The 14,932-nt window shown below is 52.1% G+C and overlaps 2 protein-coding genes across 2 annotated transcripts; both read right to left on the reverse strand.

Moving 5' to 3' along the window:
- Positions 1 to 3,833: 3,833 nt before the first annotated feature.
- Positions 3,834 to 7,165, reverse strand: GCG54_00003526 (uncharacterized protein; the record flags this gene model as incomplete). The annotated part of the gene is made up of 3 exons (XM_045403599.1): positions 3,834 to 6,593; positions 6,656 to 6,790; positions 6,860 to 7,165. The coding sequence occupies 3 exons, from the start codon at positions 7,163 to 7,165 to the stop codon at positions 3,834 to 3,836; spliced, it is 3,201 nt and encodes a 1,066-aa protein (XP_045259787.1).
- Positions 7,166 to 8,545: 1,380 nt separating this feature from the next.
- GCG54_00003527 (Long chain acyl-CoA synthetase 7 peroxisomal) lies at positions 8,546 to 10,769 on the reverse strand (the record flags this gene model as incomplete). Its single annotated transcript, XM_045403600.1, has 3 exons — positions 8,546 to 8,648; positions 8,702 to 10,289; positions 10,346 to 10,769. 3 exons carry the CDS (start codon positions 10,767 to 10,769, stop codon positions 8,546 to 8,548), a joined length of 2,115 nt encoding a protein of 704 aa, XP_045259788.1.
- Between the last annotated feature and the right edge of the window lie 4,163 nt (positions 10,770 to 14,932).

Genomic DNA, 14,932 nt, shown 5'->3' on the forward strand with positions numbered 1-14,932 from the left:
GGATTTCACGCGCATGCGCATCAAGAAGTTAGATGGTTACTTTTGCATATAGATGGCGGCAACTTTTTTTCTCTTTCTCGGCGGCCGCAGGGCCCCCCAATCCAAGGACTGGATACGGAAAGGTCGAGCCACAAGGTGTTTTTGAATTTATTTTTCCAGAGGTGATGTCTTATGGGCATGTGGAGGGGGAAAAACGAGGACATCGAGCCGAGCCGAGAGACGAGAAGAACTCAAGATCAAGAGCAGCGTTTCAGAACGAAGACGCGAGGTTTGCATCATACCCGCGGGCAGAGAGGAGAGAGTACATGTGTATCTGTTCAGGAGTGTCATTTCTTTTTCAGTGGTCTCTCTATGTGTGTGTGTGTGTGTGTGTGTGTGTTTGTGTGAGCGTCTGTACATAAAACTGTATGTCTACAGGAAGCGATTTCTGCATCGGAATCAATCATGACAGAAAGACATTATTCTTACCCATCTGGATCCTGAAGTCAAGCTGTGAAGTTGTCAATTATTGAGGCTAGATGAGAGGAGGCCTTGATGCTAAGATTTGGAGTGTGATTATTGTCATGAACGTGGTGGTCACAGCAGGAACCCCCATCACCCTCCTACTCTGAGTTAGACTGCATGGTTTCCCTATGCGCATATTTGTACCCTGCTATTGTTGTTGTAGTTGTTGTTACTGTTGTAGTCTCTGTCGTCCTCATACTCGTCGTTGTCCCTGTTACCCTCGTTGCTGTTCCTGTTGTCTATATCATTAGATCTGTTGTCCTCGTTGTCATCTCTTTTGTCGTCCCTTTGACCTCTACCTGCCTTCATCCTAGTCTCTCATCATCATCTTATGTTTATTTTTGAGCAGTCAAGAAAACCAGATGGTCTCTCATCTATCCTTTCTCGTGCAGAGAAGCAGATGAAGTCCAGAGCAGGCCGGACTGCTGGATTAGGAGAAAGTATCTTCTTTAGTTCACCCGATACTGTGAACATAGGGACTTGTGGTACTGATTACTGGTAGGCAGTTCTTTGAGGAGGCTGAAGTAGATTCTTTGAACCTGGCCGTGATGGGTTCTTCGAGGGTGGCTGTGCGCAAAGGTGTAACAGCTCATGAGGATGCATTTGTTATGGCAGGCGAGGAACCTCACCCCCAACCCCGACCTATTCTTTCTCTTACATCAAGTCTTTGTTCACCCGCGCAGAGTTGGAGAACCGCCACAACAATGTTGTTTGAAGTGAAGGAAACTTCTTCTCTAGTTCATTGAGTACTTGAACTGTGAGGTTTCATCACCACCCTCTGAGGCTGATTTTTTAGAGCAGATAGAGGTCTTAAGCTGTGAATGGAGTGAGTTGCGAGAGGGTGAATATGAAGGAAGGGGTTGCAGACCGCGCGGATGACGGGCAACAGGGGTTGCAGGTCGTTGTTGAAAACCTTGAAGTGATGTTGGTGTCCTTTGAGCTGAAGAAGTTGTCACGCAAGGCATGGTGCGTGCTTTTAAGCTTGAACCATGGCCCAATTGACTACAATTGAGGAAGACCATGGAGCGGTCGACTGCTGCAGATAGTGCCTTGAGGATGTTGCGGGATGTTTTATGCTCTCAGCACTGGAGAGAGAGAGACATGTTGTGGCAGTTGGGGTATGTATGAGATGACTTCGTCGGGAGACACTGACTACTCAGCGTGGCGATGATATCTGTGGCAGTCTCACTGTCTGTGTCCAATTGTAATACCTACTTCAAATGGGAACAAGTCATAGCCGCACGCAACCTAAACGACCATGGCACGGGTGTCTTGATCGATTGAAGTGATGCGATTCATCACCAGATGTTGTGTCGCTGATGGTTGTAGACTTTTGGTTGTTTCCCTACGCCCTCAGGCATAGGTCTACCTCTTGTTTCTTCCTTGAAAGTGCCCCTAAATAATAAACAGGAGACACTGAAGAACGTAGCCATGGCTTCTTGTATGTAAAATGAGAAGCAGTGACACCTCGCTCATGCTGAACATGCTCAGCCCATGAGATCAAACGCTCAGACAGAACACAACACATCAAGTACTGGGTGCTGGGCGGCTACTGATTTGTGTATCCTAATCTATTGACCTGTAATTCTGAGAGCTATGTATTATAAGCAAGTTGATAAGCCTCAGATCTCTTGCCTCCTTCATGGGAAGGAATCTCACGTAGTACACTGGCTTCACCATGGCTTGGCTGTGACATGGCCCTCCGTTGGCTTCTTGCAGTTTAAATCGCTTCATTTTCACTTTGTGCTGAAGGATTCCAAAAGATCACGACCCAGAGAGATGTCTCCGGTCTTGCCAGCGAAGAGTAGGCAATACGTCTCTTAAGCAATCCCTCTGTTCAAATAGCATACCGTACGGGCTAAAGCAGACCTGGACGGGTCCAGACATCACCCCATGCCTCTGTCGTCTTTCGCACGTACGTTCACTCATGAATACTCTCATTCATGACGTCCCAGCATGACAACTCTCTGGTTACTATTTGTCATGCTGGGACGTCATGAATGAGGAAATCCTGAGAAACCCTCGAGTAACTTCTAGGAGAAGGTTTGCTTCAATTTACTGACTTTATGCAGCAAGTGTCGTCACGTCGTCAGCTGCGTCCATCTGGTTGGTTCTGATGTGCGTGCTTCTGCTAACATACTGCGTTATATAGACACGAGTGCAGATGAAGACCCAAAGACTGAGAGTCCTGACATGGGGCGTTACTCTCGCAGGCGAAATAGGTAAAATGCCAATATGGGGTTTAGTGTGTATATGTAGAAGTCTAGGTTGCTCAATTTGTCTGAGGGCTGTTCAAGTACCACTACCTGCCTGATCGGTGCGTACCCATCGGTTCTAAGAAGCGGTAGATCGTATTCCCTTATATGAGATGATTTCACATGAATACGACAAGAGCCCTGGCCGACACAGGCTATTGCACACCTGCCTGTTGTTCCCGGTCTTTCATATACGCAGGACGCCAGGGTCCGCAAGGTCCACAGTAGAAATCGACTCGGCGAGCTTCAGGCCATCCACCCGCAAGAGAAAGAATTGTTCTTGCTGGAAAGAAAACAGCAGATCTACTTCACGTATTCGAATAGTTCCCTACATACTTATTAAGCAACTTGTGACTGGTGAGCTGAGCGGCTTCGTAAGAGCAGCATCTTGCAGAAGCAACGGTTTAGGGACGCAGAAATCTATATGTAACAGAATGCGACTTAAGGCTGAATATGAGAAACACAAAAATGATACGCTCAAGGCTCGTTTGGGTAAGGCGAGAACTCCTGAAAGCAATAGGTGTCTAGATAGCATAACAGGCGAAGATTGATGAATTCAGAGGTTAAGAATTGATTCACCTGTAGTTTATGCACCGGTTTCGTGTGCAAACCAACACAAAAGACCAGGCATCTAGAGAGGGAGTGCATAAAGCAGAGCAGATCAACAGCTAAGATAACGCAGCATAGCATTTGCTAGCTAGTTATAGTATGCAGAACGAGTAAAACTTGAAAGCTAGCTACCTGATTCTACATAATACATTATCACATTTTATATAACATAAGTAAGAAAGAAAAGAAAACTAATAATTAATAATAAGCTAGCTAATATTATTTATTTAGATTAAGTTACCTTTATAAAAGAATAGCTAGGATTAGAAGAGAAGGAGCAGCTAAAAAGCAGTTAGATAATCATAAAATTAAGTGATAAAAAACATTCAGTTCGTAAGTTCTTATATTCGTTATACAACTAATCTACATCCTGGGCCATCCCGGCACCTTAAAGCAACCTGTAGTAGCATAGTGGCTAACCTCGTAACTCCTAGCTAATGCGAAAAGCGTGTAGAGTAGTCTTTGCTACTCCTCTTCCCAGTCAAAGTCGAATCCTAGGTCTTCAACGGGGTCGTCAAGGTCGACGTTATCCATTACCAAGTCTAACTTGGTCATCTCGTCCAGCATGTTTAAATCCAAGTCTTTGGCTATGTTATCGTAGTGCCTGACTTGAAGTGCGGCGGAAGCAGATGCCGTAGGTGGCCGAATGCGAGAAGTTCTCGAAGATGGCCTGAACATCTTCTTATTCTCCTGCTGTTCCTCTTCATTCTTTGCTAATAGGGGTTGGGAGGGGTCCTCTTCAAAATGAAACTCCTTCCGGTAAAATCCGAGTTCCGAGTAAGACGGTCCCTGAATGACTCCGATCGTAGGGTCCGGGTGTCGGGTTAGCTGGCCCGTGGATAGCCAGTGATTTCCACGCGCGGATCCTGAATCCGACGCTGCGTTCGAGCCGGGCGGGGGCGGCTCGTCGTGTGCCTTGAATGCCAATGGGCGGCGGACGCGCCGAGACCCTCGCTGGACAAAGTTCGCAGGTGGCTCGTCTTCCTCGTCCAGTGACAGCAGCATTACACGTCCGGTGGCATCTCCGATGACAAGCTTCGAGAAGTCCGGTGAGAAGGCACCGCTGGTCACACAGCCGGGGGCCTCCAGTAAATCACGAACTAGGGGCTGGCGAAGGTCCCTGACATTCCAGACTTTGACCCTTCCATCAGCACCTCCCGTGTAGAAGCGATCCGCAGTAGTTCCCCACGCTGTGAACTTGACGCCTATGTCCTCGTTCTCTTTGTCAAGGGCCTCCTTATGCTTCAGAGAGTGGATGGGTTTATCGCCACGGGCCGTATCCCAAACGTAGACCTTTCCATCAGTGCAAGCTGCTGTGACGTATGAGTGCGACCTGCTGTTGGGCTTGATGGTGACCTCGTTGATGTCCTCAGCTGGACAGTCAAGCTTTTGATAGTCCTGGAACATAACCCTCCCATCCTGGTCTTGACCAGGCTGAAAGACTCGAACTTGTGTACCCTTTGTCTTGACGTCCAAGTTCGTGGCATGCGGGGATGTGGCGACAATGAATACCGGCAACGTTGGGTGCCAAGTCACTTCGAACACGTTCTGCGAACTGTTCGTAACCTTGATTTGCTCTCCAGTCAGGCAGTTCCAAAGGCAAATCTCGCCCGTCTTCCGCTTGTCCTCTGGGATATCGTTGTCGTCTCCAGTAAAGCTTCGAGGCGAGTATCCGACAAGTAGCAAGTGTTGAACGCCCTTAGCCAAGCCCCATTGCATCGTAGCCGGAAAGTATGCCCATTTTTGGGTTTCGGTTGTCTGTTCGTTGCCCTCGTTCCAAGCTCGCAGGTTGTTGTACGCATGGAAAGGGCTCGCGGATACGTCTTCGGCGTTGATCTGGTAGACGCGGACGGCGTAGCTGGCCACGTCCGCAGCGGTAGCCACCATACCGGACTCGTGTTTCGAAGCGACAACAAAGTTCACGTTGCCTGTGTGGTGCCAGGTGCCAATGGCCGACATGTCCTTTCCATCCTTCGTCACCTTCCACACTTTGACGGTCCTGTCGAAGCTGGAAGTGTAGGCGCGGTCATTGACCTTGTCGTAGTCTGAAGACACAACAGAGGAGTAAAGCCAGGGGCTCTGTGACTCTCTCATGGCTTCCGTGGAGTTTTCGCCGCTTTGGACGACCGGTCGAGGAATTCGGTGGTCAGCAAATGCCTTCAGCTGCTTGGATTGTGAGGAGCAAAGAAGCAAGTTCCCGTCGCGGTTGTACTGCTGATTGTGCGAGTCTGAATGAGTCGTCGTTCCGCAGATGAAGTTGTGGTCCGAAGTCCAGACGATGGTCATGATATCGCCTGCGCAGTTGACCCATTCCGCACGCATCTCCATGTCATCTTCATGGGCCTTTCGAAACTCATTCGTAAAGTTGACAAGACGGCGCATGCGGCCGAAGCCCCGATTGCCGTCAATCTCGCGCGCAAGGAGGAGTGAAGAGATCTGGCTAGAACGTCTCGACTCGTTCTGCTTGTCGAACTCGTCCACCTCTAGCATAAGGATCTTCGCTTGTCGGGCCGGCTTCTTATAGCGGTCGACTAGCTCATCGAGTAGGTTCCTAATCGCGACTTGATCTCTCTTCGCAAGATCTCCCTTGAGCTCGAGGTCGGGTGGAATAATCGTAAGGAGATGGGGATTCTTTCTAAGAAGCTTCCCAAGCTCCTTTGCCGTGTCAGGACTTCGCTTGCTCTTAGCCTTCTTGTTGCATAACTCGCGAATCTTCCTGCGGACAACCTCCATCTCCTCTGCAGTGAAATCGACATGAAACGGGACAGGTTCCTTTGACACCACAGCTTCAGCTGACCGAATGAGCTTGGATGCACCCTTAAGTATCTTTTCGCGTTCCTCGGTGGTCGTGTAGGGACGTCTCTCCATGTGCACCCAGGCGCTAAGTGCCTTGTGCCGGGCTGTGACAGGACCCGGTCTGGGGTTGTGTGTTTTCCATGACTTGAATGATTTCGCTCGCGCCTTTGTTCGGTAGTTTGCGGGCGAGACGGTGTCCTTTGGCGCTCGAGTTGAGTGACGGTTTTTGGATTTGGGTGTTGCCGCAGAATGAGTCGATGTCGTAGCGGCGTTCGGGGAGATTTCTGTCGTGGAAGTCGCGGTAACACCCGTGGGCGCAGGCCTTGACAACGTATGGGAAGGTCCAGGTGCGGGCACAGGCGTTGGCGTCGAAGCTCCGCCGTTGGACAAGGCAGGTGCAATTGTCGTGTTCGCGTTGAGCTGGAACTCCTAGCAACAGCAAGTTAGCCCTCAATTCGCGCCTGCCTCAAGTCACACCCAAATATTCTCACCGGCTCGGCGGCGTATTTCGTGATAAGATACCGCGCCGTCTTGGCCAGATGCTGCTCCAAAGCCGACGACAGAAACCCCCTCTTGTGGGTGAACTCAGCCGAGAACTTGTCGATGCTGCCAATCCGGCAGAGCACCTAGCCGCAGAAGGTTTGAGTGGGCTTTCTTTCAGGTAGGTTCTGGTGTGAGAGGCACGTAGTTCTTACCGCTCGACCCAGCTCGGTGGTGTTAACCTGGCCTTGGGGGATCTCAGCCAGGCATGCGTCGATGTACGGCTTGACCTGCGCCTTCAGACAGGCCGCCAGGTTCCGCGAAGGACTCTGGAAGGAGGCATCGTCCCCAAGCCGCTGCCTCTTGCGAGGCGGCTCGCTCGTGGTGTTCAATGCGCGTGGGCTGCTCGGAGGGGATTCGTCTAGAGTCGTGAGGTCGATATGCTCAATACTGTCGATAGTGAGATCGACAACGGGATAGTTGCTGGCCATGAACCCGGTTGCGCTCCGAAGGGTGATCATACGGGCGTCAGAACGCGCCCACGGAGGTCTCGCAAGCTGGCGGCGCGTAAAGAGCTTCGTGACGCGATTCGCTCGGTGGGTTGAGGTCGTCGTTGAAAGTTAGTAGTTTCAAAGGCGCTATAACCGAAAGGGGAGGCGGGAAGGGAAAGCGGGTAGAGTGGGTCCGTGCTTTTTTCCTAAAATAACTTTTCAAGTTGTCTCTCTATATACTGAGAATTTTACTAGCTTAATATTTTAAGAATTTATCTTAGGAACTAGGATTTTTTTATTTTAGATATTATTTCTTTAATTATATAATTTCTAACAATTATAAGTATATAGAGAGCTAGTTAGATAAGTTAAGTAAGAAAAAACACATTTTAAACATGATATTAACATGTTTAAAAGCTGTTGAAATCAGGAGGAATGCTCATCTTAAACAATATCGCAAGTCTTTTCGAATGATGTTCGTTTGATTGATTGTTCGTTCGTTCGAGTGGACGTGTGTTAACATTTGTTTGCTGTCATTGAACATCAGCTTTCCTATTAACAACACTCCCTGGGTGGCATTCAAGACAGCCAGCTGAAAGATGCAAACAATGAAGTGCCAGGCTATTAAACTCGTTGATAACGTCGTATTCAGACCCTAAAGTACAAAACTCAACTAGTAGTATTGCGATATGTCACTAGTAAGCGCATTTCAAGAATGCGCTCTGGCATGCGTTTCTGATATTCATTCAACATCGTCCAGACGGTACACCCGACTAACAGCGGCCTACATTGGATGTCCGTTATTGGTTTAAAACAGCGTTAATTACTGCTAAAAGTCGCTCGGAGCATATTACCACGAAAAAGCAACCCTTTGAGCACCACTTTCGGTCGCGCATCGCGTCGCATCGCTCGACATTGTCCCGGGACGGCCAGCACGGCCAGCGGTCCGTCATCGGCCCCACTAAGCCGGTCGCATCGCGACAAGAACGCGACATCACGAGCGACGTGGACAGCGAAACTTCAGCCTAGGCGATGGCAATTCAAATCTGCATGAAAAGTCGCAGAAATGATTAGTATGTCTATAGTAACTCCTACATGCAAATTGCAATGCTTTAACTATAGTGGAAGCGTTTTAATTTGGACCTAGATTCCGGAGATGCACATACGCCTTATATGCATATAAGCGAGCGAGCAGGTTCCTCAGCTCAGAATCAAGCCGTCCTACTGAGGAGCTACTGGCCAGCAAGTGAGTCTTGCAAACCACATGCTTGTTCTAGACTGTAGTTTCAAAAACGTTGCCCCGTTTAATTCAACTCTAGAAAGCCCTTTAATGGAGTAATATAGTACAACATAGCCCCCCTTGTATGTGACAACATAAAAGCCAACGCCTGTCCTGTATCTAACAACTCTCTACAGCTTGGCCTTGGTCGAAGGCTCCGCATTGATCTCCTCGTACATCTGGTCGATTTGCGTGCGGAAAGCCTTGGCGGTCTGCGGTCTCTTCAACTTAAGACTGTTTAAGTGATTAGCATAAGCACATAGTTCGTTGCTATATGGTCAACTTACGTGGGAGTCAACAGCTCGTTTTCGATGCTGAAAGGGTCGATGGCAAGGTACACGTTGCGCACGCGCTCGTAGCTGTTGAACTTGTGCTTCTTGCCAATCTTGTCCAGCTCGGCGAGCAAGACCTTCTTGACCTTGGCGTCATTCGCAGCGACCTTGAGAGCCGTGAGGTCCGTCTTGTCAACCGTCTTCTTGAGGACCTTGCTAGCAAACGGCGCAAAGGTCTCCGGGTCAATGCCGAAGACGGCGACCAGGGTAGACTGGGCCGGGTCACCGTGAACGTAGGCCATGGTAAGCAAGTTGCTGCTGCCCAGGTAGACGTTCTCGATGCGCTCAGGAGAGATGTACTCTCCTTGCGACAGCTTGAGAACGTTCTTCTTGCGATCGACAATCTTGAAGCGTCCCATGTTGTCGACCTCGGCAATATCACCAGTGTGGAACCAGCCATCGGCATCGATGGCCTTCTCGGTCTCCTCCGCGTTCTTGTAGTATTCCTGGAAGATACCGGGGCCGCGGAGGAGAATCTCGCCACGCGGGTAGGGCTTGTCGGTGACGAGGTACTCCAAGTCAGGGACGGACTCGAGGCAGACCTCGTTGCATGCTGCTGGCGGCCCAATGTTGCCCAAGGTGTAGTCGCCCTTCAGCTGAACAGTCGAGACGGCATATGACTCCGTCAGGCCATATCCCTGCACAAAGTTGTTGCCAAAGGCGGCCCGCAAGAACTCATGCACATCAGGGTCCAATTGCGCACTGCCGCTGACCATGCTGTGCACCTTCTTCAGGCCGACAGCAGCGCGGACCTTGGGAGTCCAGATGCGGTCGTACAGGAAGTGAGTGTTGCTTGCCTTGCCGACAGGCTGCTTCATGTTGGCCTTCTTGGTGCTGATGACCTGGCGAGACAGGGATCCCTTGATGCCATCGGCGTCGATCGTTGCAGCTCGGATGGCCGAGTTGAAGCGGTTGTAGAGACGGGGGACGGACATGAATCCCGTGGGCTCGAGGATCTTCATGTCGTCAACCAAACCGACAATGTCGCCGCGGAAAAAGCCAATGCATGCACCCTCAGCGAGAGCCGTTTGGTCAATCATTCTTCCGTAAATGTGCGCCAAGGGCAGGTAAGAAATGTGCACATCTTTGTAGGTCACAGTTCCGGAAGATCTGGCGGCCGAAAGAGCAGAGACAGCGTTGCCGTGAGTCAAGACGACACCCTTGGGCATGCCTGTCGTTCCGGAGGTGTAGTTGATGGTGACCAAGTTGTTTGCGCGAGGGGGGTGCATGGGTCGGCCAGACTTGGCACCAATGTCCTCAACTCCGGCCATGGAGTAGATCTGAATGCCATGTTCGGCAGCGATGCCGTTCAGGACAGACAGCTTCGAGTAGCCGGCCTGCTCACCATCGTCGAGCGAGTCGAGGCAGACAATGAGCTTGAGGGAAGGCAGGCGCGGGGCGAGCTTCAGCAGAACCGGGATGTGCGGCAGGGAGGTGACGACACAGGCCAGACTCGCGTGGTTGATGATATATTCTGTCGTGTCGGGGCCGAGAGTTTCGTACAGTGAGACGGTGAAAAGGGACTGGGACGCAGCGCCAAGATCTGCGATTTCTAGAGTCAGCATACAAGCTTGGCAACCAATCGCTCAATTCCCGTACCGGTAATGTGCCATTCTGGGCGGTTCTGCGACCACAAACCGACACCGTAGTTGTCGTTAGTAATACCAACTCTGTTGTGAATCTCTACGAGACCAGCACCAAAGTTCTTGCGACGCTCGGCAACCTCGGCATAGGTGATCCAAGTGTACTTGTTCTCCCAGTCCTTTGTCGCCGGGTTCCAGGCCCGGTGACCCAAGCACTTCGCATTTGGGCGCCTTCGTGCGGAATCTTCAAACAAATCGTGAACAGTCTGGATCGCGGGGTCGAAGGTGGACAGGAGAGGGCCGTCGCGGAAACGCCAGTGACGGTAAATGGCGCTGCGGCCTTCCTTCGCGGTGCCCGGGACGGGCACTCCGTAGGGGGAGCCGGGCGGCGGCGGAGTGGCCAGCTCCTGTATGTATGCGGCGGTGTCTTTCGGAGCCATCTTCGCAGCGGATGTTTGCTATCTGTGGTAGTGTTGGTTGTGGTTGGTAGCAATTCGGTGCTTACGCGGTGCGTCGATCCGCTAGGAGCTGGCTGCCAGTTCGTGGAGATGGACGGTTTGGCGAAACGCGGTATCAGAAAGGATGGAATTTCTGGCCCTTGGGATCCTTCTTAGATGAAGCAATCACACGTGAAGACGACGTAGGCAGGTCGAGGCAGGGAGGAGGTGGAAAGCAAAAAAAGAGTTGAAGATGGGAAGAGACGAAAAGGTTAAAGGCGCCGAGCAGGAGAGTTGAGACCAAGGAGGGGGGGACCTGTCTTGTCCCGTTCTAGGCTTTGGCACACAGTAAAAGAAGCCGATTCTTAGCAGCACCAAGGTTCCTCCGGTTCTGCAAGCTCCCCTAGGTCGTGTCTAGCTAGCAATAGAGCAGAGAATTGGGGAGAAATCCAATGGAGGAGGCCGAGTTTGAGAGCGTGGACCGAGGCACAGGTTCCTAGAAAGGCCAGGGTGACCCAAAGGCCCTCGGTAACCCCAGACGATGCTGCACTAAGGGGGCATCTACAGCGCCTGATAGGTCGCAGGATTCCGCCAAGGGGGGCGCTGGACCTCTTGTGGCTTGCGGGGGCGCTGGAGCGCTGGGGGAGAGCACGGGGCTGGCAGGCCGCAGCGGAGGCACTGGGAGCTGAAGCTGGGGTGCTGGGTCGGACATTCAGAAAAAATGGGGACGACGACCCGTGATGACCTCACAGTGAAGTGTCCACGTGGGTTGACGCGCTGCTGTTGGGTCTGTACATGCGCGTTGGTACGCAGTGGAAAGCATCTAGACATGCAGGACATATTCTCGGAGACAGGTTCGAGGCGATCCAACACAACACAGCCTTCATTACTTGAATTATCACAATAGATGCTGGCTTGCACAGGAGCTGGGCGCAACAGCTATCATGCAGCGTCCCCATGCACTTTAATGGGTTAATATCGCATTATCGAATACAACGTCGCAGGGCGCTGAATAACGACCATCGCGGCTATTCGCATTTGGCGGGGCCGCACCGCCAGTAAATGGGGAGCCCGTCATTTAACGAGAGATTGTGACAAGCCGATCCCCGCCTGCGCGTCTGTCTTGTCCGTCTCCGTTCGTCGGGCTTGTCCAAATCCCGTTTACTCAACACCTGGGCCGAGGAAGCCGAATTGTCGACTTTGCCATCTCTCACGGCATTGATGTTGGAGCACGCAGAAATTCCTATGTCTGCAACACTGAACCTCACTGACCAAATCTCCATGACGAGATCAAGCCAACCTACGTGCGCTAACAGTGCCGCGGTAGCTCTCTAAGAAGCACTCACTGACTAGCGTCGCCTGTCACATGCCAGGTGCAGCCCGTCATGCCGGCCAAGTTCACCTATCTGATTCCGGGCGGAGGCCATTGGACGCCGTACCCGAACAGACCGAAAAGGCCGGGCTCCAACTGCCTCAATCCCGCCTTGACGGTGCGCGTGCGGCTTGATCTGCGTCTCGTGGAGGCCATTTGAATGCTGTTGAAAGTGGCTTGCGGCTGGTCATTGGCCGTCCTCCGGGTGGAATGCACGGAAGACGATGTCCATGTTGAGGCACATTTTGGATGCTGATTTGCGCTCGCTTTTCAGCCAATGGCATTACTCACCTTGGCTGGCCACACATGGCTGCACCGATTGGCCACGTTCTTCATCTTCGTCCAAACCGAATTAGAGCTGCTTGGCTCATCAATGGATAAGTCGGCTGGCAAAAGCATGCCGTGATGTGTGACTTTGACAGTCATGCGCAAGTGCCAAACGACAGCAAAACGACGTCCTCAGCAGAGTCGTCATCGCCCGCGGACGCGACAGCTCTTCATATACATGGAGCGATCCACGACTGCGCCATCAGCAGCAACCTCAAACGGGAGCGGCTGCACTCTTGTACGCTGTGCCGACTTCGCTCCGACGTGGACTATCAGCGGCGACAGATGGCTGTGATACGTCGATAGCGGTTGTGACGGCGAAGAAGAAACAGTAGACAAGTGTCGGCGTTTTGGATAGCGTCTGATCAGGAAGTGATAGGTATTGATGCATACGCGCTGAGCCTCAGGCCTGGGATGACTCGTGAGCGCCTCGGGATGACACAGCGTAGGCCAGCTGTTCTCTTCGGCCGGCCAGTTTTCTGCCAAAAGTCGGAAACACCTAGAGTCGGGGTCCCGTGCCAAAGAAGGGAGGGGCATGGCGGGAAAAACCAGACATGTCAGGCTGACGGTTGGCCTTGCCAGGCCAGGGCTGCCATAGTATGGTATGCGGTAGCGGTAAATCTCCGTGGAAGCTTTTCTCGTTTCCTTTTGCGTGTTGCTCCGATTCAGGTGATATTGAAACGGTGGGAGCAGGTAATGGCATACTTCGCGAAACTTTTTCGGATATCGAGCTGGGCTCTTTTCGGTTGGCAACATGAGCACGAAGCAGTTCTGGGCAGACCGAACCCACTCGTCTGCAATGCATCACAAAGACTTCGCTGCAGCAGCTGCAGCCGCAAGGCAGACTCTAGACCAGGTGCCAAGAGCTCGAGTGCTGCGTTGAGGCTCTACGGGTGGCAGAAGTGGACGCTCCGGCAGTGGCCAAGACTTTGGAGAGCAAGTCCGAGGAATGCCAATACTTTTGCGCTTCGGTTGAGAAACCCCATACAATCGGTATCAGGGGTGGACGATGGGCGGAGAGCGTGCATGCTAAGCAATTCCCAAGACCGTTTGACATGTTGAATGGTGAGGCGAAGCTTTGGCAGAGTTGCAATGTCGGGGCTGGCCAAGTCGGCAGACAGAGCCGCTGTTGCAACGAGTCGTGACACGGCTGGGGAATGGTCTTGGAAGGGAGTCAGAAAGGAGGCTCTAGCCAGTGTCTGGTATGTGTAAGCAGCGGAAGAAGCCAGCCAGGCAAAAAGGGAAGAAGAATCGACGTCGAGGGAGGTTCCTTGGCGATCTGAGTATCGGACTGAGACTGGGAGTCTTGTGCGGCGTCTCAAAAGCTTTTTTAAGAAGCAGCGGGCAGAAGCGAGCGTGGGAAACTTGGGCGGCACCCTTGGCGGTGTAACGTCCGCCGTGCGTTGGGGCGACGATCCCACCAAACCACCAAACACACACCACGGCAACAACTAAGCAGCATCTCCTGAATCCTCGGAGCTATTGCGTCGCCAACAGGCAGGCCCCTTCGATTTCTTCGCAGCCTTCCACCCTCTTCGCATGTTTGTCTTGGCTTCTTCCCTGCTGCCCCGGACGCGCCTGACAGGGTTGACAGCCCACAACCCGCCCGCCTCTGCGAATCCGCTTCCTTTAGGCCCTTGGCCAAAGGGGGGTGGACCTGGCAGCGAGGAAACATGGCCCGTTCGGACATTTCTTCCCCTAACACACCTTACCTTGGTCGAGTTTGTACTTGCACCTTGTCGTCGCAAGCATGACCTACTGCCTTATCTCGAGATCACCAGTACCCTCTGCTAGTCTTGTTTGTTTCAACGCCCACAATACGAGATGGTTGTCGTCGAAAGTTCGGTGACACATGCTGGGTCCCGGACGAATCATGCTTGGCATCTTGAGACTCGCTGGTCTTCAGCTTCAAACCCTCCGACCGACGAGGATACCATTCTGGCGCTCTAGCGTGCAGAATGCAGACAGCACTACCTTACTGCGTGCACACTTGCAGCCTGCCTCTGTCTCTGGGATGGGAATCTCTCTCGCTGCCCGCGTTTCTCAATCTGAACATCACTCGCTTCAGCCCTCTGAATCCGCCCCAAGTTCGCGGTCCTTCATCCGCAGCACACCATCGCGGAGTGTGCTGCCGATGCAAAGTATGGCAAGAGGAACGAACTACTTCTGCTCAGAAGGCGCAAGCAACTCACGAACAGGCCATGCAAGGTTAATTCGGCTTCTTTGCTGACGCTTTTGGCCGGCCCAATCCCGCCCTTGCTGCACATCGTCTCCTCTATTCCGTACGCAGACGTAGCCGCTCTTGCGCCGCATCGCGTCCTCGCATCGCCGATCATCCCCGCCAAAAAAGTCAGAGGTGCTGCTCTTGTCGTCCGACATGTGTGGGTTGTAAGCGTATTGCGCACGTCTCCATCAAAAAACGGTAGTGTAACCCAGATACACTACGTGGATACGGAGGTTACGATAC

Source organism: Colletotrichum gloeosporioides, assembly GCF_011800055.1.
Source record: "Colletotrichum gloeosporioides strain Lc1 chromosome Unknown consensus_74, whole genome shotgun sequence".
Taxonomy (NCBI): domain Eukaryota; kingdom Fungi; phylum Ascomycota; class Sordariomycetes; order Glomerellales; family Glomerellaceae; genus Colletotrichum; species Colletotrichum gloeosporioides.